The sequence below is a fragment of the Phalaenopsis equestris genome, unplaced genomic scaffold, assembly GCF_001263595.1.
Source record: "Phalaenopsis equestris unplaced genomic scaffold, ASM126359v1 Scaffold000301, whole genome shotgun sequence".
Classification (NCBI taxonomy): domain Eukaryota; kingdom Viridiplantae; phylum Streptophyta; class Magnoliopsida; order Asparagales; family Orchidaceae; genus Phalaenopsis; species Phalaenopsis equestris.
This window is the reverse complement of record NW_018164743.1, coordinates 1,705,708-1,720,832: the sequence shown is the minus strand read 5'-3', so window position 1 is coordinate 1,720,832 and position 15,125 is coordinate 1,705,708. Positions and strand designations below refer to the sequence as shown.

The window sequence follows — 15,125 nt, the reverse complement described above, 5'->3', positions numbered from 1 at the left end:
CTAGTTCAACCACTTGAGCAGAACATAGAAATGTTTAGCTTAACCACTTTGGGAGCTAAGCTTGATCTTTTTATTATGATCCTAAGAAAATTTTTATTTAAATATATGACCGTAATTAAAAATACATAATTATTCATAAGAATTATCCTTTATTAATAAAGAAATCAGGAGATCTTTAGGCTCCAAGAACCGTACCATCCCGGACCGCCTGGTCGCCGAGAAACGATGCCTTCCTTTGGAAGACGAGTTAGGGCATTCTAGATCCAGTTTAAGCTTCTGTGCTTTTGGAATAATCGGGAAGAAACGATGGGATCGAACTCTAGAGCGCTCGATTCTTCCAACATAGGTTTTCAGGTAGTCTTCTGTTTTTTCTAGGGTACGGTATGTTCTTAACTCTGTTCTTCCTTCTCGTTTATGTTCTATCTGTCGCATCCTTGCAGCTATTGAAGAAGAGTGGCTGGAAGGAGGGTACGGGTCTTGGAGCCTCCGAGCAGGTTAGAGCTATTTGATTCTTTTGCATTTTGTTCTTGCGATTCTGCTTTTTTTTTTTCACCCTCAGTTTTCGTTGATTCTTGCGCTTATTTTGTTTTATTTATTGTTGATCTTGGTTTTCTTGGTTGAACTAAGTAACAGACTATTTCTTCTTCGTGGAGTAAATCCGCCCTCTTGTTTTTGCTGGAAATGCATGAATTTCTGTTTTTATATTTGTAGAAAAAAAATTTATTAGAGATTTTCTGGATCAGTCGATATTGTGATTTGGAATTTTTTTTTCTCTTTTGCTTTAAAAAGAAGAAATAATAGTGTAATAATCTTTGTTGTGAAAGTGGGTTGGCTCTTTAGAATATCATTAGTGTATAATTTTATTATGTTCCCACTGTTTACAATCAATACGTATTAGATGAATGGCATTTGAAATCTTCATTTGTATTCTTGTAACCATTGAGCTCATCGTTTGCCCCACTTAAAGTTACAAAGACTCTTAAATAAAGCCATCTTCATCACGGTTTAGCTAATATCTGAATAGCCGACAGATGCTTAGCAAATTATTAGATGATACTACACAAGATTTATTATCATAAAATCACAAATAGAACAATCATAACACTCATGAAAGATTCCATGGCTCTCGTAATCAATAAGTAGTAATCTTGTTATAATTATCCTTTTCAGGAGGTTATCAGTTTTATTTTAATAAATCAGAGAACTTCGCGCGAACCACATGTGGTTTAACTGGTAGTGCCCACTAAAGAAAATTAACCTTGAATCAAAGATATGGGAATACACTTATCAGCTTTCTTTATGTTTTCCCATTTGATTCGTCGTTATCAAGATTTGGGAACACATTCCATGTAGAAAATTACTCTACCAGAACATATTCCTGTCCAACAAATTTCTTTCCCTTCTTTTTTTTGTTTTCATATATGATCTTTCTACTATTTTAATTGATATGCTTCCTAAAATTGTCAAAATTGTTATCGTCTTTTGCGGTGCAGGGTAGGCTAGAGCCAATACAAACACAAGTAAAGAAGAATAAGTGTGGGATAGGTGCTGAGATCAAGAAGAAGAGAGAACTGCTCTCAACAAAGCATATTATTGACACCCATAAGGAAAAGGTAAGTAATTTATACATGTTTAACATTGGTCTAATTTTCTTTCTATGAAAGTTTAAAATTCTAGTGATTAATTTTTTCATTTCTTTTGTTTATGTTTTATTTATCTAAAAGCTTGTCAGGGGATGTATGTTTGAATTTATTTAGTTGTTTGATTCTCTTATTTTCCCATCTTGCTTCCCAAATCCATAGCTAGGAGCCTATTTATTAGGCGCTGACAAGCTCTTAAAGACAACCATGAAATACACATATAAAAAGTTGGACATGAGAAGTCATAGCTATGATATTCTTTTGTAAGTTATTAATATAAAATGTGTAATCTTCAAAAAGAATCTTGCAATTTAGTATACATGTTTCAAGTGAAAATTTTCAGAATAAGTGAAAGAAATATTAATGTCGTTTTAATTGTAATTACATTTCAACTTTTTATCAAGTATTCTTTATTGCCATCCAACCGGTGAACTGAGGGAAAAAAGAAAAAGATAAAAGGTATACCTAATTGCAATATTAACATGAATCATTATGATTGTTTTAATATCAATATTACACTATCTACACAAAATGCTGAAAATCTAAAAATGAATATATGATCTTTAAAATAACACAACTCGCACGTGTTCTGCCGATCTCCAGGCTGTTTTAAGTACACATCACGTGTCTCTAATTTTGAAAAGAAGTTGTAGCCAATTTAGATTTGGGAACACTAGAGCCCTTATTCCTCATGTTCTTCCCATTTCTAATCGGCACGTTAGTGTGGAGTTTCATTCAGCAAAGCAGAATAATTTTACCATTTTATCTATGCTTAAATTCTTTTTGGTTAAGAGCATTATTTGTGAACTTGCAGTTTGCAGAGAGACCAAAGGCAGTATCAAAGAGATTAAGAAAAATGCTGCAAGATGAGGAACGAATGAAAGAAAAGGAATTTGATCAAGCTTTCTTCAGGGACTTTTGGCCAGATAACGTTTAAACACCCGAACAATTATGTTTGTCTGATTCACATAATCGAAACTTTGAGAGGTATCTCGTTTCATGTTTTGCACATCGATCTTTGTGGATACTCATATCACCGATTCAGCCTTGCTATCCCGTCTTATTTGTTTTGCTTAGGAACTGTTGATAAGATTGCAAGGTTCATTCTAAGCTAGTTACGTGCATATATAGTTCTAAAGCCAAGCATAGGTTTGATATTTTAGGAAGAAAGCTTTGGAATGTTGATGTAGACCTATCAGTGTTCGTGAGCATAGTGTAGAATATAGTAAATAATTGCAATGCATTTTTGCTTGTTTGAGGTTTTTCAGAATTATAGCTTGAAATCCTTTTTAAGTTTTTTATTTTCCTTGATATTGGCTAGCAGGAGTTGAGGGCGAAGTTTAAAAGTAAGGAATATTTACATACATACCACTCAATTTTTATGCATTTGCATATCTAATTTGTGCATGCATACCACCTTACCTATGCATGAAAAGTGTATTTCACTTTTTGGAAGTTAAAATGTTGGTATTTTTTTATGTGATACAAAAGATTTGGGTGGTATAAATGTAAAAAAAAAATCAAAATTTGGTTGTTAGATATGTAAATACATAGCAATTGGATGGTATGTATGTAGATGCCCTTAAAAATAAAAGTAAATTAAGAGTCCAGCAAGCTCCTTACCAAGGTGTAAACAAATTCGTATTTATCTACTAGAAGAGGTTATAGTTATGTCGTTGTTGTAATACAATCAGGTTCTCTGTAAATTTAAATCTTTTCATCGTATGTTAATATAATTCAGCCAATATCAAGTTAAGTGCAGAGTTGCTTGACTGTGTACTTGAATTTTGATGACTCTCGATTGCAGAAGATCTATCAAAGTGGGAAGTGTTTAAGACTCCTGGTTTTAACCTGTAGTTCTAGACCTTTGTTTTGAAATATTTTGATTGGATTTTATTAACTTTTGAAGATTTAGCAGTTTCTTAGGTTCCTTTGCCAATCTAGAGTGTTTGATTCTTTGCATTAGTGGTGTAAAGTAAACTAAATGCAGGGGGTTTCAAAATTTTGGCATTTGGTTGGATGAAGACGGAATATAATGTAAAGTTTGGTGAATTTTGAATTTGTTAGATTTGGACAATTTTCAAATACACTACACACTGCCACCATAGCCTGCCACCGCCTCCCTTCAGCCGCCATCACTCGTCATAGGCGTCACAGATTGATTTTTCATTTCAAATTAAACAAAAAAAAATATAAATTCTTGTTTTTTTTTACTTTACAGTTTAACCAAACCAAAGCATTTAAAGTGTTACAAATACATATTTCAATTACATTATATCATTCATTTTTTTAGAAACCAAATAGCCCCTTGATCATCATCAGTTACCAAGAATGCTCCAAGTTTTTCAGGATTATTTATTCTTGTTCAGTAGCTACGAATATATAATTGCTAAATTCCTAATTTTATATGTTACAAACTTACAATCCCATCCCGGATCAACCATAAATTGTATTTTATTTTTGGATCCACCTTAAATTAAATGATATTTTTGGGACGGGACATGACGGGATCATACATCATGATTAAAACGATATTATAATTTAGTATCATAAATTGCGTAATTTGGTACACGCTAGGTTTTTCAGGAAAAGACTTAGCTATAATAACTGCATACTTAAGCCCTACGTGACCCCGAGTTTAGGCTTTGATACTTACATCCTGTCATATATTACCTTCTTCCTGCATTGTACTCTGAACGGTAATATAATTACAAGGAGCACGGTGCTTATGATGTAGATATATTAAAATATTATGCTTTAATAAATAGTAGGGATTAATGTTAGATTGAATAAATTTGTTTAATCTAATTCATATTACTTATAACATTCAAATGAAGGCCTAATAAACAAAAGAGATACTAATAGCAATAACTTTGTTTTATAACATATTTAATAGGAGAGATTTACAGATCAATCAAATTAGTAATTAATTATCAATATCATACTAAATATTTCAGCATAGGCTCAACGGAGTGGTAAGCACTTCCTCAAAAGCGATATTTGCCCAAGTGACAACTAGAATTTACACAAATATCCCGCATCATTTCGGACTTGTAGTGCACATCACCATCCACTTATTTGCACGGGCACTTGTATATTTTCGTGTTTATTCCTCAAGCTTGCATAAAAATATTGCGGTAAATATTATTTTGCATGCATTTCATAAATTAATATTTATTTGTATGTGAAAAACCTATGTATTAATCGTTGTTTTGCATGCATGCTTGTTCATTAGTGTTTAGGTCCCAAACAATGGTTTTCCTTTTTCTATATTTAATTAATTGTTTGAATATGAAAATTGTCTTGACAGCTGATCTTGCTGACATAAAATCAAATTTACATAAAAAGGAGTGAATGTTTTAGATATCTCGTGTTTATTATTCAAAGTGATGGTGATCTTGATGGGTATGTTATTAGTAGAATTTAAGTTGGTTGGTTGAAGTAGAAGAATGCATCAGGTCTATTGTGTGATAGAAAAGCACCGCCTAGACTTTAAAAGGAAAATTTTATAAGATATTGATGAGACCTATACAATGCTTTATGGTGCAGAATGTTGGCCAATAAAAGAGAAGCATAAAACTACTAAGTGTTGCTGAGACGAGAATGCTTAGGTGGATTAGTGGCTTTTAATTGAGACAAAATGTGAAAAGAATATAACCGTGAAAGGATTGGTGTAGCTCCAGTGGCAGGCAATTAGAGTCATCTTAGATGGTTTGGGCACATTAAACATCAATTAGCTGATGACTTTTTTAGGAGAGTAGATGTTTTAGATTCAATTTTTGTTAAGAAAGATAGAGGTAAACCTCAAAGGACCTAGACATGTTTTATAAAAAATAATCTCAATTTATTAGAATTAAAGAAAAATATAACAATAGGTGTGACCTCATTTTTGGTGAGATCTTGGTTTCTTTTTCTTAGAGCTTAAGATCTAGCCTTAGGGCTTTTCTATTTACTATCGTAGAGGACTAATAATGAAACCCACCTTACATAGGACTTCAAACAATTTTTTCGATTCATGTTTATGAAAACCTCACATAAGTGGTCCCAATCGTTCAACTCTTAATCACAAAGGCTAAGGACCAACATGTGGAGGGCCCAAAATGAGTTCTCATATGATTTAAATGCCTTAGTGAAACCCTTTGTGACTCGAATGCTCATGAAGATCACAATTTCAACATTCATACACATATACATCATAATTCACACACAATTCACTAACTGACACCAAGATCAAATTTAAACAAATTGAAAATTCTCACGACGCGAATTATCACTTAAATTGGCTGCTCGTCGACGAACTTGTTCGGACGCTGGATGTCGAAAGAGACTGCTCGAGCCCGTCCGGAATGTCAATTTTACATTGGAAAGATACCCATCTTGCTATGATTCTGCACCCGAGCAAATTACATGATAATCAATGCACAAAATTTAAAATCAAAGAAATAAGAGTTCTTTTTCCCTTATCCGTTAATTGCCTTGTACCGTGACTACAAAAGCCAAATTGAATTAGGAAAGAGCCTATGTTAGGATTGAGTTTGATTCGGGCCAAATACGGGCAGATAACACCATAAAACCCCTCAATAACATAAAGTTACGCTCAATAACACCAAATTCTGGGCAATAACACCATAAAATAACACCAAAAACACCGCAATAACACCGCTTTGAGGTTGAGTCCCGTCAAATAACACCACAAGACTCCAAAAAATCGGCAATACACCCATGCCGATTAAATCACGCAATAATCTCGCAACACACCCGAAATATCGTCCTGAATGACATCAGCCACCGTTTTAACCCAAATAACACCAAAATACAACGATAATACCACCCCAAATAACATCAGCCGCCGTTTTAACACAAATAATACAAAAATACAATGATAATACCGCCCCAAATAATACCTGCCGCCGTTTTAATCCAAATAATACCAAAATACAAAGATAATACTACTTGATACATGTTTTTAAGTTTGAAATTCAAAATTTTGGCTGCATTTTGGCGGGGATTTCAACATTATTACTTGCTAATTATTTCCCGTATTTAATTAGAGGAGCTCCTCTCCTTATTTGGCCCGAAAACGCATGATTTGAAAGGTTTTCAACTTTAAAAAAAAAAGGAGAAAGGGCAGAGACAAGGGCAGAGACATACACAACCCAAAAGGAGAAAGGGCAGAGACATACACAACCCAAAAAAAAAAAAAATTTTTTTTTTCTCGGCAGCAACATTCTCGATTCCTTCGCAGGGATCCATCGCAGTCGGACATGAATCCTCGCGTCCAACATCTTCTACAACTACTCATTCAAGGCCAAACCTCTTGGCCTTAGGTATAATCTCAGAACTCACCTTTTTTGCTTCGTTTTCGTTTATATTAGATGAATGCTCGCGTCCAACATCTTCTACAACTACTTATTCAAGGCCAAACCTCTTGGCCTTTGGTATAATCTCAGAACTCACCTTTTTTGCTTCGTTTTCGTTTATATTAAAAAAAAAAACTTTGCATGCATACGTTGTTGCCTCGTTTTCTTTTACTTTTTGTAAAAGGAATAAACATTGCATGAACACATTGTCGTTTTGTTTCTTTTTTATTTTTGGCAAAGGAAATGATTATCACATGTTTACCATATCTGATTGACCTTTTGCTCTCCTTTCTTTTATTTTTGCAAAACAAAACAAATACTTTGATGTTCACTTAGGGTCTGTTTGGGGCAGTTGCAGCTTAGCCAGCTTATTCAGATAAACAACTTATCCTGATGAGCTGTTGATTAACAGCTGATCTAGATAAGCTGCATGACTGCTTGGTTTGTGCGTTTGAAAAATAACTGATTTCCAACTGTTTCTAGATAAATAATTATTCTGCTCATTGTCTGGATAAACTGTCTAGCTGTTTGGTTTGTGCTTTTAAAAAACAACTGATTTGAAAAATAAAATTATGTGGCATATACAACATACTTTTAAGATTTTTCGTCTTTAACAAAGAAGAGCGCCGATAGTTTGAATGTTTTAGTCTGTCCTTGAAGTATTCATGATGAGATGCATAAGATTCTTTAGTCATTTATTCTTTATATTTCTTTATATCGACGTGACAAGTTTGTAGCGTACATCTGGTTCTTTGCTTAAGATCACTACAGACCTATAAGACTCAAATAATAACTTGCATCACACAGACAACAAAACTTTAACATTAAACTAAAGAATAAATTTAACTATTAAGTGGTCTAGGTTAAACTTATACATCTGATTGTTAAGTTTAAGAAGTACGGGTAAATAAATGAGAAAGCCAAAAGAAGAAGATTAATAAGATTTAAAAAAAGATTCAGAGAAAAAAAGATTGTGAGAAATGTAAACTATTTTTTTTTTTCACAAGATATGCAAGTTTTCATGCATTTTCACAAATCCCGATTGCTCATTGGTAATGAAGAAGAAATACTTCATAGCTAGATGTAATGAAGAATCGCCTAAAAGAGAATTTAGCAGCAAAATCTTAATCTTCTAACTCAATCGATGATCCGAAGGAATACGTTTTAAGATAAGAAAGAAAATAAAACTATATGAGATAATCTTTGTAGGCGGCGGAGCTACCATCGGCGTCATCTATTTCGACGAACTAGAGAATGGAGGACGATAAGGGCGATTAAGACATTTTTGCTCTGCAGTACTCATGAGCTAAACACGATTGGGAGAAGACGTGCGATTACGCATCGAAGAATTTTTTTGTTTGCAATTTTTCTTTCAAAGTTATAAGCGTACATTGGCGCGCGCATATTAAAAATTGGGATGGACTAGCGGACTTGAGATCGGCGAGGGAGGAGCCAGAGAGGAAAATGTCACGAGAAGAAAATTTCACCCGAACGTGAATTCAAGATGCGGGACGTGGGGTCGATCTCACGTCCCCATCTATTAAGGATCCTAAAACGAAGATTTAGAATAAGCTATTCGAATGTGCAAACCAAACGACATGACCACAATTTGAAAATGTTGCTCGCACTAATAAGCTGCCCTAAACAGATCCTTAATCTTACAGATAGGTGCGTTTGATTTAGATGATCGTGCTCGAACAAACGACATTCGATTTTGTTTTAAATTTGTCGATATCTTGACGTTTTTGCATGGATGGTTCTGGTTAAACAGATCTAATTTTCTGGTTTAATTAAGGGTCTGCTTAGGGTATCTTATTAGTGCGTCTGATGTTTTCAAAACGCCGCTTTGCCGTTTGGTTCACACGTTCGGATAGTTTATTCCAAATCGTCGTTTTGGGATCCTTAATAGACGGTGACACTAGATCGACCCCGTGTCCCATGTCTTGAATTTGCGTTCGGGTGAAATTTTCGTTCCATGCGCTTATTCTCTTCGTCTCCTCCCTCGCCGATCTCAATTTTGCTAGTCCATCCCAATTTCTAAACACTGCGCGGTATTGCGCTCTTATAATTTTGCAAGAAAAATTGCAAGCAAAAGAGTTCCCCGATGCATGATCGCACGTCTTTTCCCAATCACGTTCAGCTCATGAGTGTTGTAGAGCAAAAAAATTTTTATTGCAATTGCGTCCTCCATTCTCTGGTTCGTCGGAGGAGATGGCGCCGTTGGTAGCCTTGCCGCCGCTGACGAAGGTAGTTCTTTTATTCTCCCATATAGTTTTGTTTTCTTTATTATCTTATAACATCTTCCTTCGGATCATTAATTGAGTTAGGGGATTAGGATTTTGCCGTTAAATTCTTTGTTAGATGATTCTCCATTCTATATAGCTATGTAATGTTTCTTCTTCATTACCAATGAGCAACCATGATTTGTGGGAATGCATGAAAGTTTGCATATCTTGTGCAGAAAAAGAACTTGAGTTTACATTTCTAAGAATTTGTTTTTTTCGAAATCTTTTTTTTAATCTTCTTTTGGTTTACTCATTTCTTCACCCTTACTTTTCAGATTTTACAATCAGATGTAGAAGTTTAACCTAGGTCACCTGATAGAAAAATTTATTCTTTAGCTTAATGTTAAGAGTTTTGTTTTTTGTTTGATACAAGCTATGATTTGAATTTTATGGGTTTGTAGTGATCTTAAGAAAGGAATCAGATGTATGCTATAAGCTGGTCACAACGATACAAAGAAATATAAATAAGATATAGCTAAAAGACCTTATGCATCTCATCTTGATTACTTCAAGGACAGATCAAAAAAATCAAACTATCGACACTCTTTTTTGTTGAAGATGAAAAATCTTAGTGCTATGTTGATATGCTATATAATTTAATCTCTCAAATCAACTGTTTTCCAAACCACAAACCAAAGAGTTAGACAGTTTATTCAGATCAGGGCAGAATGATCATTTATCCAGAAACAAGAAACAACTGACAACTGCAAATCAGCTGTTTTCCAAACGTACAAACCAAACAGTCAGTCAACTTATCTGGATCAGCTGCAGATCAACATTTTATCAATATAAGCTGCTTATTTGAATAAGCTTAGATAAACTACAGCTACCCCAAATAGACTCTAAATCCAGAAACTCATTTGATCTTTAAAAATCATATGTTGGTGTGAAGAATTCATAAAAATAAAAAAGAGATACCCCCGTGCTTAGTAAACAAAGAAGAACATTATGAACCAAATTTTGACAACATTTGTTTATTATTCTGTTCTACATTAATTAATATCTTCGAAACATAATTAAATCATAAAAAAAATGATTAGTGCTCTTCTTGATTTGAAATTTTGAGGGTTTAATAAACATGTTATTAGGGATGTTTTCTGATTTTTCCAAAGTCAGAAAACATTCTTAATGTCAAAACTCTCATTTTTTATGAACTTCATTCTTGTTTGGTTGAATAATTCTAAAAAGTAAAATAAAAATCATAAAATTGTAAAATCGAGTTTTCTGAGTTCACTGAATTCATAGAAGTCGAGCAAAATTAAAAATGTGAGGTGTTTACCTTAAGAGCTTGGTAGTGAGCTAGTTCTGATCTAACATATTTGAGGAAGAAAGAAAAGAATTCAAGTCATCATAAATGAACATGAAACATCTTAAAACACTACCAGTTCAAGCCCAACTGAAATGTGAGGTGTTTACTCTCATAACTCTTAAACTGACCATTTGTGATACTCACGGGCAGTGAAAGTATAAAAGATTCCTAAGATGACTGGGCTGATCGACTCAACGACTTAGCAAAGCCAAAGGATATTGAAACGGCCTGAGGGGTTCGAAGGTTGTTTAGGGTTACGCCAAACACCTTTGTAAGACCTTGGGACATTTTATAGGATACTTGGGCTTGCTACGACTTGTTGAGGTAAATCATCCTCAAAACAAAATCTTTCAAGTCAAACTAAATGAAGTTCATAGGGGGACCCACCAAGATATGATTTCAACCCTACATAATCTTTATATTAGGTGCACACATAAAATGTTCGCACACCAAACGAATGTCATATATTTCTTAGTTTATACAATCGAGCCCGCCGTCACGTAGTATGTCAATATCTTGATGTGATGAATTACTTATGGTGTTGTGTTCAATCGTTTAAAATACTAGATATATGGATTCGTTCGGTCTCATATTTTTTAAAATTAAAGCATTATTTTCAAAAATCAACATTGTATACATATTAAACTAAATCATATTTTCAAAGAAAAAAAAGTTGACCGACAATAGGACACAATGGAGAGAAATAATTCATGTAGCTGACCACACTTTAGTGGAATAAAGATTTGTTGTCGTTATTGATCTTTTAATATTGATGAAATTTTTGTATTTGCCTTATAAGAATAATCCTTCTATAAATTACCACAATACTAAAATGTATATATATATATATATATATATAATATATATATATATATATATATATATATTTGAATATTGGCATCAAATGCTGTTTTTTCAATGAATTTTTCATCATGTTTTAAATCCATAAAATTATATTGGAAAAAAAAAAATTCAAACAAACCGCTCTAATATCCATCAATAACATTCTACCTGCTGGTTGAAAATAAAAATTTACTTTAAAAACATTTTTTCAATGGGTTGTTACGCGTTGCTTTTGAACATTATTTCATGCTAGTCTCTTTATTTTGCTTTCCAGGTTTTGCAGCCTGGAGGCCAATATCAGCTGCTGCTGCGGTTCTATCCTGCTTGGGGAAAAAGGTCATATCCTTAATTATTTCACACGCCTTATTTATAATTTGAGGCATTTACATACACCCAGTTCAATTTCTATGTCTATGTATTTATAGCACATTAAAGATTCATTTCACATAACATAGACCACATTAGTTTACCTCTTACAAGGTCAAAATGGAAGTTTATTTGTTAGATATGTAGATACATAGGAATTGAGTGGGGAATGTTTGTAATTTGTAAGAATGATATGATAAATGATTGACATCAAAGGCGACAATTTCATACAATATCAGTAACGAATAATGAGTAGTCAGATTTTGGCGCCAACGCAGCATGGACTGTTGATCTGAAGGAAGGCTATTAAATTGTTTGTTATTTGAATATTTTTTTTCATAGGATATACGGAGCACAAATGTATATGTAAGATGAATTGGAATGCTTTGTACGGTCTTTTAAAATTTTTATAAAATAGGTTTTCATTCTGCTGATTGCTGTGCTCTCTCTCTCTGCTATACATGCATGCTGTGTCCGATCTCTACAGATGTATTTTCAGTGGGCTCTACTTTCAACTACTTTCAACTTTTTTTTTTTTTAAATTTTGATTGCGATGATCAATGATGGAGATCAGATACCACATGCATTTCCGTATGAAATAATTTCTCCCCTCTATGGGGCATTTACATGCATCTCCCAATTTATATTTATTTATATATATCTAATACCTTTTTGTTTTTTTTACATTTCATATCTCCCAATTTATATTTCTTTCATATCATATTGAAATATCATCATTTTTAACTATTGAAAGTGAAATGCATGATTTCATGTAGGTTAAAGTTGAAGTTTAGGTGTTAAAATATATTAATCTTATGAATTTCGTGGTATGCATATATGTATATATACATCTAAAAAGAATGATCAATAGTTTTTTATTGGTGTTTACTGTTTAAAATTTAAATTGATTTTAATGATTTGCGTATGTCGTCTACTTTTGATGCTCTATTTCCATGGTAACGTCGTAATCTTTTTTCATAAATATGCAAAAGCTAAGGGGATGTTTGGAATCAATTTAGATTTAGATTTTAATTTTATTTATATTTTTATTTGAAATAAAATTTATTTGGCATGCTATGATACAATTAATTATTTCTAAAAGATTCAAAATAAATCGTAAATGTTGAGTTGATAATAACTTAATTTGTTCTTAAAAATAAAAGATTAAAATATATACAAAATGCATTAAATAAATATATTTAAAAAAAAAATAAAATGAAAGAAAATAATAAATAAAAGGCTTTAAAAGATTTGTGATTAATTTTAGAAATTTTTTTATAATTGTCAGATATCTGTATAATCCTTTATTTGAACCGGTCGAAATTGATGAACCAAATGTTTGGGATGAATAACAGAAGTCTGCTTTTAAATTCAGCTTGATATTGTTTAATATAATTGTTAGTGGTTAAAACTTCATTGCTTTGTATAATTAGAATACTAAACATTCGAATTATGTTAATCCGTATAAAATTTGAATACTAAAAAATGTCAGGCAAAGTTGAATGTAAACTCCATTGTGCCAAAATTAATTATGATCTGTTAACCTTTTTTTATTATTATTATTATTATTGCATATCTACCATTTTAATACTTGACATTTATCATGGATTCTGATCAGCTGTGGTTATATTTGTAAGCCAAATGTTTTTATGGTTTTACGCCTAGAAGTGAAAAGGAAGTATCCCATTATTCTCATAATAAAAATGCCATATATACATATAAATAAATAAATAAATAAATAAATATATATATATATATATATATATATATTATTTAGGAATAATCAAAATTTTTTTATTTCAGCTAACAATCAAAAATTAATATATATATATATATATATATATATGTATTATATTATTGAAGGATTGTTATTTATAGTATTTGCATTTTTTGTGAAGACCCATTATCTTCTTCACCAATATTGCGACCAAGCTACAATTTTGATGCATTTGCTATCTTATTTTTTTTAAAAACCTTTGGGTGCATTTGGGGTAGCATGTGCTTATCCAGATAAATTATTTATTTGGAAACGTCATGTTTTGCATTTAGCCTAAAAAAAACCAACTACTTTTTCGGCGTGTTTTTACACTTTTCAGTAATTCAATTGTTGCTGATTTTGAAAGCTATAGGCTTTAATTCCGCTTCCATTTGCCTCGCTCACTGTGATGAAAAGTAGACAGAAACGAGTTACCCTCGATGGATAAATGTCTTTATAAAAATTCCAAGAGCTTAGACATTGAGGACTTCGGCCGGGAAATTTGAAAAAATATGTTGTTTAGAAAACTCCTATTCCATGAAAAACAAAGGGCAAAATTTAAGAAGCAAACATTTCAGGAAACAGTCCAAAGAATTCAAGGCAGATTAAAAATTTTTCAATGGCTTGTGAATACTCATATGAGTGAGAAGCTTTGGAGCATAATCAAAGGATATCCTTATCAAATTTCTGTGCAAAGTCTATAAAGGTCTTAACAACCTCTTAGAGGTGATCTAGCTTGTCATATAAAAAAAGCTATAATTTCAACATTACTGTAACAAGAAGTAAAATAATTTTATTTCAGTATCCTTATCTTGAACAATTTTGAGATAAAAAATTTAGGCTCAAAATTTCTCCTCTTTTCCTTTGCATCTTGCCAAATACTTTCATCTTAAACAACGTTTTCTTCTTTTGAATTTAAAAGATGAATATCAATTTACTTTTCTAAGGGGAAGAAGAAGGGGATGTAGAATAGCTTTGTGAAACATTAGGAGAAGAAGGACGAGCAATGTTATTTTGAATTTTCGTTTGTTCGGAAATGAAACTTCAACCATATGAGAAGATCTATCAACGTTACTCCAGACATGCCCTTTCTACATTTTAAAATGAATATTAACATAATTTTAGTTGTAATTTTGTTATGTTTTTTGTCTTTTAATAGGTTCCTAGATACTCACTCTTGCAGTTATGTAGTGTTTCTTGGATTTTAGAATATTGAATGTATTCCCATTACGTTATTGTTGCTCTGCGCATAGCCAAAATGATTGTTTTTTCACAAATAGTTGCAAATCAGCTTTTTTTGAACCGCACAAACCAAACAACTTAACAAATTATTCAGTTCAAGGGCAGAATAGTCATTTATCTATAAACAACTGCAAATCAAATATTTTCCAAACGCTCAAACCAAACAGTCAACCAGCTGAACAGAACAAACTATTGATCAGTAGCTTATCAGGATAAGCTGCTTATCAGGATAAGCTGGATAAGTCGCACCTGCCCCAAACAGACCCTTAGAGATCAACTTTACACCCAATATCTTCCAAATCAAATTCATTCAAGACTAAAATG

The 15,125-nt window shown here is 32.4% G+C and overlaps 1 protein-coding gene across 1 annotated transcript; it reads left to right on the top strand.

The window, feature by feature from the left end:
* The first annotated feature begins 161 nt into the window (after nt 1-161).
* Nucleotides 162-12,036, top strand: LOC110025522 (SURP and G-patch domain-containing protein 1-like protein). Its single transcript, XM_020726061.1, has 5 exons — nt 162-354; nt 441-494; nt 1,494-1,613; nt 2,455-2,627; nt 11,712-12,036. Exons 1-4 carry the CDS (start codon nt 307-309, stop codon nt 2,575-2,577), a joined length of 345 nt encoding a protein of 114 aa, XP_020581720.1. The 5' UTR covers nt 162-306; the 3' UTR covers nt 2,578-2,627; nt 11,712-12,036.
* The last annotated feature ends 3,089 nt before the right edge of the window (nt 12,037-15,125 follow it).

Bases quoted from the DNA above. Each gene is read 5' to 3' on its own strand.
- LOC110025522 (XM_020726061.1), top strand. From the start codon at position 307: ATGGGATCGAACTCTAGAGCGCTCGATTCTTCCAACATAGGTTTTCAG. The intron at 355-440 runs GTAGTCTTCTGT...GCATCCTTGCAG, and splicing joins CTTCCAACATAGGTTTTCAG to CTATTGAAGAAGAGTGGCTG. The intron at 495-1,493 runs GTTAGAGCTATT...TTTGCGGTGCAG, and splicing joins GTCTTGGAGCCTCCGAGCAG to GGTAGGCTAGAGCCAATACA.